Source organism: Antrostomus carolinensis, unplaced genomic scaffold, assembly GCF_000700745.2.
Source record: "Antrostomus carolinensis isolate BGI_N321 unplaced genomic scaffold, ASM70074v2 scaffold19261, whole genome shotgun sequence".
NCBI lineage: Eukaryota > Metazoa > Chordata > Aves > Caprimulgiformes > Caprimulgidae > Antrostomus > Antrostomus carolinensis.
This window is the reverse complement of record NW_010293718.1, coordinates 1-7,236: the sequence shown is the minus strand read 5'-3', so window position 1 is coordinate 7,236 and position 7,236 is coordinate 1. Positions and strand designations below refer to the sequence as shown.

Genomic DNA, 7,236 nt, shown 5'->3' with positions numbered 1-7,236 from the left:
AGGCTTTTTTGTAACATTTACCCTTCACACTAGCTTAAAAGATCCCTTTCTCCTCTGTAAAGAGGTGGTTACAGATGGCTTCATATGTAGAATAATAGAATGCTAAAATTTGTGATAATGGATAAAAATACAGTAATGAAATTACTTTAAAAAGCTGGATACAATTGGAGTTTCCTGTGGCTTTTGATTGCACATTTTATAAGCATTACAGGTTCCAGTGTACCTTTCCCTTTTTCTTACTGTGAAGTCAGTTTCTTGATAGGCACATAGGCTGAGCTGTCTCAAGGTAAGTAATATATTGGCCTGGTTCTGTCAAAAGGTTATGCTACTATAGAGGAAAGCACAGATGACAACCAGATTAAAATAAGAGTCATAATTAAAAGATACTCTGTAACACCAAATTGTTATTTATTTACCTGTAAAATAACAATATGCTACTGGTCATCAGGTTTTTTTTACTCCTTACAAAGCTAAACATACTTTAATATTTGATACTGCAATACAGTCGTTATTGCCTGTTTTTCAAGTCCTGAGAAATTTGTCTGGAATTTCCTCCTCCTGCTCATTTCATCAGATCCTTTCTAATAAGTGCATCATTTCTGAGACCTCTCCTTCTCAGTGTTCAGTTTGTATCCCTTTTCCACCTGTGTTCCCTGGATTTGCTTTTGCAAAATGAAGGAGTTTTGTCTTTCAGAACGGGAAGGTCACAGGAAGCGAATCAGGAGGGGTCATTGATCTTACACTGGATGAAGAGGATGATGGTTCTTCTCAAGGTAGGTGAAAAAGATTTTGCTAGCTGCAGAGGTAATTGAGCTACAAGTATTATTTCATCCCTTGAATAACAGAAAGGAATAAACTTCTGTTTCTCTTTGTTTATTTTCTTCCTTGGTATTTCAGTTAAACAGGACTGTTATTAAAGAATTCTGATAGGCATTCAAGAAAAAGAATTCAGGTTGAGATTGAGGGAAAAATAAGTAACAGTAGAAAGGTAGTGCAGCACGGAAGGATGGTAGAAACTCCACTCTTGAATGTTCTTAAGATTCAGCTGGGCAAAACCGCAAAATCTTTTGATTTAGTGTTGGTGACAGTCCAGCTTCAACAAGAGGTCGGACTGCACAGCCATCAGAAGTCCTTTCCAGCGAGGATTTTGATTCTGTGAATTGCTTAGCTGAGTGTCAGAATAGCATATGGAATCAAGTTTTTACCACTGTCATCTGTTCTGAGGGTTATTTCTCAAAAAGATTTTAAAAAATGGTTGCAGGACACTGTCAGGTAAGGTTAAGCTACCCAGTCCTATTTAATATTCTGTAAAAGATACCAAGAGATCTAAATAGATTTATGGTATGTTTTAAAGTAGCATGTCACAGTATTGTAATGTATTTCAGCTAATCTTTTCCTATCAAAAGTAACATTTTTCAGAGTTTTTTTCCTCCCTGATTGCATGAAGTATGTCTTTACCTCACAATTACCATAAAAGATGAGCACCATGGTTGTGTGTGCAACTGTAAGTTCTCTAAGTAGAAGTGCTAGCAGCAGTGGCGGAGTTGTAGCTGCATTACAATATAGTAACTTAATTCTTTCTCAGTTTCTTTTTTGAGGATTGAGCCAGTATCTTACAATTTTCTCCTGTGGCATATTCTGAAATTCTTTTCCCTTATTTGTCAGGTTTTAGAAAATTGTCCTTTTATTGGGAGGAAGGTTATTGGGGTACATTCAGGCTGGGTTTGCTCCTATATGTCTCTTCACTGCAAAGCAGAAACCAGACTTTCAGCGATACTCTGCAGTCTTGTGGATTAGTTTATTTTTATAGTTTGTGTGAAGAGTCAATATTTTTCATATAAGCTGTAGAAATGTATGGACTAAAACCCTAATAAAAGCTTCAGTTTCACCATACAGTGAAAACACATCTCTAGGATTTTGAGCAAGTGTTCTGATAATAACGTTCAGGTTAAAAAGAGGAAGAGTACACTTCTGACAGCTTTTGCATAATCATGTATGTATACTTCTGGCCAAATATTTTTTCTACTGCACTTCATTTACAGCAGATGTGGAGCAGGTTTTATTTTGTTCTAGATATATTGGTACACCACCTCAGGATAGAAAGTACTTGTTCATCTAATCTGCTCTCCATGCCTTCCTTTTTCCAATAAAGTTTCCATTTGGATCAAAAATTAATATCTGTAATACTGTATACCAGAGTATGCAAATAAGGTAAAATAGACTTAAACTTTAGGTTAAGAACTATAGAATTTTTAGGTGTTTTGTTTTGTGAGGTTATTAAACTGAAATCAGAGTTTCTGTATGGGGTCATAGAAGACCCAACTCATGTATAGACTCGTCAAGCCCAGTCTTCAGTCATGGTAGACAGACAAAACCCTGTACATTATTTTTAAGGGCTAATAATGTTTTCAGGGTGGAGGATTTTTGTTTGGTTGGTTTTGGGGGGTTTTTTTAGTGTCATAGTGACTAGGATCTCTAATCATGTGCTTGGGCCACTGGGTTTAGACGTCATACTCATACAAAACAGAGTAGCTGTCCTTCAACAGCTGTTGATTTGGCATTTTGAAACCCCACTCTGTTAACACAGAAAATGTGTGTCTCTAACTTGTAACCCCTTTTTTACATACAGCAGTTTGCACTCAAATAGTACTTCATGTACAAGGAAAAAAAAAAGTTTTACCATCACACTGTGGAAACATTTATCTGATACAGCCTAGATTTGCATTTCCTCTCTTCTTTACTTTATCAGACAAGCAATGGACAGACATTCCATAAGTAACAACATATGCAAGGTGATCATCTTCACTGCTCTGTATATGTTTTCCCACATTAATAGTAGGAGTTCTTAGAATTACTAAATGGCTGCTGTTGTACTCTCTACTATCATCATCTTTTTGTTCTAACTCTCAAGTCTCAGCTTTGTTCTTGTGTGGTATTTTTGTCCACCTCCATACCGGTGGCATCTTCCAGTTTGGTACACTGGCAACTAAATTTAGTGCACACCTTCTGATGTGTGCAAAAATTATTAATGAAAATGTTGCGTAACATTTGAGACAGTGTTGTTAATTCCTGTTCAGAACAATTCTCGTCATCCTTTTGTCAGAGTAATCTAGATACTTTTCTGTGTGCAAGTATCTTGCAATACTTGTACAGTCCCCTTGCTATCCTTTTTATTAAATATTTGTGTAGTACACTGTATCAAATGACTTCATAAAAATACTAAAAGAGCTAATAAATTTAGCTGATACCTATACCTAGTCTAAAGTGGATTTGTAATGTAAGAAAGATGCACAAGTATAATCTCAAAAACAGCCATGTTCCACTTTTTTTTGCATTTATCTTTTTGTAGGAAGAATTACCACATACAGTATCATTTTTTTTTTATTTTATAAGCTGTTTTATCTGATTAACAAATCTGTAGTTTTCTGGGTAATTGTTTGTCTTATTCTTGAGCATGTGAATAGTATGTTTGCTGTTCTGTAATCCCATTATACCACTTCTGAATTAGTATGCTGATTAAAACTCCTTCCTGCTATATAACTGCAGTGTTGTAGGCCCATTTTCTGGCATGGAAATTAGCTCCTCTTCTTTTCAATTTCATGTATTAGATTTGGAGTTTTGCTTACACCTCCAGTAGTGATGATTTCTATTTTGTGCTCATTTCCATAAATCAGATTGTCCTGTCTCCTCCAGTTCCACATTTTTAGTGAATATGATGCTGTTTTCATTTAGCATTGGAACTGATCCTGTACTTTAAACCTTAGTCCTGTCCTTAGTATGTACCTGGTCTTCCTGTTTTCCTTGCCCATTTTTTATTTACATAGCTAAATTAACCTTTGCTATTTGTTTCCATTTATTCAGTGAAGTCTAGTTGGTTATCTGTCATCATTTCCTGTAGCTGGTGCAATCCTGACCTAGTTTCCAGCAACTGGAATATCCACCCAGCTCTTGACTTGTCAGGGACAGATGAACTTGCTTCTGTGTGAGATTAAAAACAAAAGCAAATCCAAAAAAGCCCTCACATTTGTCCAGTCTGTCATTTTTACTTGAACTACATTTTTATAGCAGCAGTAGTGTGTCTGGGTTTTTACTAGTTGGCTCATGAGCACATCTTCTCAAGGTCGTGTCTAAGAATGTACTCACATAGCTTAAATTATCCAGTAGCAGTTAAGATGTGCATCAGTCTGTAAATATTCAAACTAAACAGATGTATGCATCTCTGTAGGAATCTCTTCAGAGTCAAATAATTTGTTGAACACTGGGAAATCTCTCATAGCCATTGAAAATAAAAGAAGCTTGAACTAATCACAAGACTTGTTAGTTGATGAAAGAGCAGGAAATGTCTCACCTTTGGTTTTCAAAATGAGCATCCCTCTCCTGTTCCTTTTATAGACTTTGAAAAAAGAAAGACAGGAAAATTATACTTTCATCAAATGGCTTCAGTGAAGTAGTTCAGCTGTTCAGTCTACAGGAAGCATATGGTCTGCAACTTATCTTGTATTTTACTGTTGAGGTCTTTAATTGTATTTAATTTATCATGTAGCAGTTTGTGAAGAGTACAGCTACTTCAGCTATTAGTAGGTGGTTTTAAAGACAGCTCAGTGAGACCATCAAAATAGTCTCCCAACTGCTAAAAAACCCAACATTTTGAGCTACACTGCTGCTAACCCTGTTCTTAATGGTTTGAAATCTAGTTAGTGTACTTAATTGATAGTTCCTAAATGTGTTCTTCAATATATTGTTGATATGTTTTCTCAAGAATAAAATATGTATTAACGTATTTTTTATTTTTATATTGTGCACTCTTTTAGTAAATTAGTGGCTACTGCATGTACAATTTTATTAGCACAAATCTTTTCTGAATGAGTGCCCTTAAAACCTACTCTTATATTTTGTGTTTTTTAGTTTTTGATGGTGCCTTCTCTGCCCACTACTACTTTAATCTAGCTGAAATATCCAGGCAAAAGGTTCTCAATTCTTCTTTATTCAACTTGTGCACAAGGTTGATTACATACAGACTTGCACTCAAATTAATATTTTATGTTGTCACAAATAAACTAAAGGAGAAAAAATGCTGTAGAAAACTACAGATACAGACACTATTATCACTTCCCACAAGTTTGTAAGTCATGCTGAGGAGAGTGTCAATGTGAGAAAACAACTAATTATCTTTTTAAAGTTTTCTATAAATAATAAAGCGATTCCCCTTTTTTAAGAAAGTAGCATGAAAATTTAAAACAGCAGCAAGCAGGGCTGACTAACAGATAGAACAGAGGAAAGAGTCAGCAAATAACAAAAGATGTAAGCATCAAAGGTAGACAAGATTTATTTAGGGAACTCACCACTTTTTGGAAACAATTTGAGTACAACACTGTTTAGGCCTTTTAAAGTTTTAGGCTATTATTTTTTTAATAGAAACTTTTAAAGATTGTCATAGTGTTCCATTAAATTCAGGTTTCCAAATTATGCTGAAATATGCAGACTTCATGATGATAGAATGAAACATGATGGAGTGGGGCTGGGAGAGGGACATTGAGGTGATGAAAGTGAGTGGAATTAAATGAATTTTCTGCAGTTTTGTTTGCAGAATGAAAAGATCAAAGAAGTGTCTTGCTAGGAAATATTATTTGCTAATGTGTGAATGACAGGAGGGGAAAAAAAGATTTTAAAACTCTATGATGTTCTAATTTCTGTTTGCTATTGTCTATAACTTTATTTTGTTTTAAAGCAGATGGCAAGAAGCAGAACCAGACACCTGTTACGGGGGTGAGCATATCCACCCAGCCTGTGGCTCGACCCTTGCAGCCTTTGCAGCCTAACCCTGTGCAGCAGACAGGCGTGCCAACAAGTGGACCTTCCCAGACCACCATACATGTATTACCTACAGGTAACTTCATTTTACGTCATTATGTGAATGCAGAGACTGCCTTTTTTTTCTTTCAGACTCTTGTATGTTCTATGTTGTGCTGGTCTCTTCAAGTGAATACTCAGAGTGCTTGAGTCACTTTTTAGTCTTCCACGCTAGTCAGTTTCCCATAACTTTTTTTAAAAATTGATGAAGTGAAAAGGAGAGATAGTCCAGTTGGTTTGGACAGAATTCAGGATCAAATTAATTCCATGGTGAGCAAGAAATCCTGCAAAGGATGATCATGGAAATTATTCAATACACTGTTATTTGTAAAAGTGAAGGAGAAGAAACCTTAGCAGTTGCATTATTTAAGTAATGGAGGAAAAAAAGCGTTAGCAACATCGCTTCTGGCTCTACCTGCACTTGCCAGTTAATCCTTTTGCCAGAGTGAATGACAAGGCTGACATCGAAGTTTCATCCCTAGTTAAATGTTTGTTTGCAGTATCTTTTTTTTTCCTTTTCTTTCCAATGTAAAGAAACATAGATCCTCTTTTTTTTCTTTATTTTACTCTCTTCTGTGGATGATTGTTGAAGATTAGTTGGCGTTGGAATTGTCTTATGACTGATTTGTTCTACCGACTCTTTGGTGGTGGGTTCTATACTTTCAACAGCTGTGCGTTCACGACCTTTTTCTTTCCTTTTTTTTGGGGAGGGGGGAGGGTATCTATCTTTTCTGTTTGGAATTTGTTAATATTAGCATTATTATTTCAGGTGAAAATTACTGTTTGTTTGGGCTGTTTTCTCTTTTCTTGCATTATCAAAAGCAGATAGAATTTCACAGAGACAGTTGTTATTTCGCGTGGCTCAGATGAGTCAGTTTTCCGAAGGAGGTGTGTTTTCTGGAACAGGCATATCAGCTTCATGTCGTGGAGTTCCATTCTAGGTTGTGGTCTCTCTGTCTTTTTCCAGCTCCGACAACAGTGAATGTAACTCATCGGCCAGTGTCTCAAACTGCTGCAAAACTTCCTATACCAAGAACCCCTACTAACCATCAGGTGGTCTATACCACTCTTCCTGCACCACCAGTTCAGAATCCTGTCAGGGGAGCTGTCATGCCAAGCCCAGGTTTAAGGCCAGTCAACCCACAGACTGGAGGTAGGGGATGTTTTCTTACATGCACGTTTTGGCACGACACAGCTTGATCTGTTTTACCTGATGCGTGTAGTGTTTGTGGTTTTGGTTTGGTTTTGTTGCTTGGGTTGTTGGTTTGGGTTTTTTGGGTTTGGTTTTTTGGGTTTTTTTTTTAACAATACTAATTCTAATTACAGAGGCTAGGGGTTTTTTTCCAGCTTATAGACTTGAGAAAATCTCAGGCTATTAAGAAATCA

At 36.3% G+C, this 7,236-nt stretch overlaps 1 protein-coding gene across 1 annotated transcript; it reads left to right on the top strand.

Moving 5' to 3' along the window:
- Nucleotides 1–694: 694 nt before the first annotated feature.
- Nucleotides 695–7,003, top strand: LOC104520025 (activating transcription factor 7-interacting protein 1; the record flags this gene model as incomplete). The annotated part of the gene is made up of 3 exons (XM_010177401.1): nucleotides 695–773; nucleotides 5,732–5,887; nucleotides 6,818–7,003. Coding segments are annotated over 3 exons (421 nt in total), but the record flags the coding sequence as incomplete, so codon positions are not given.
- Between the last annotated feature and the right edge of the window lie 233 nt (nucleotides 7,004–7,236).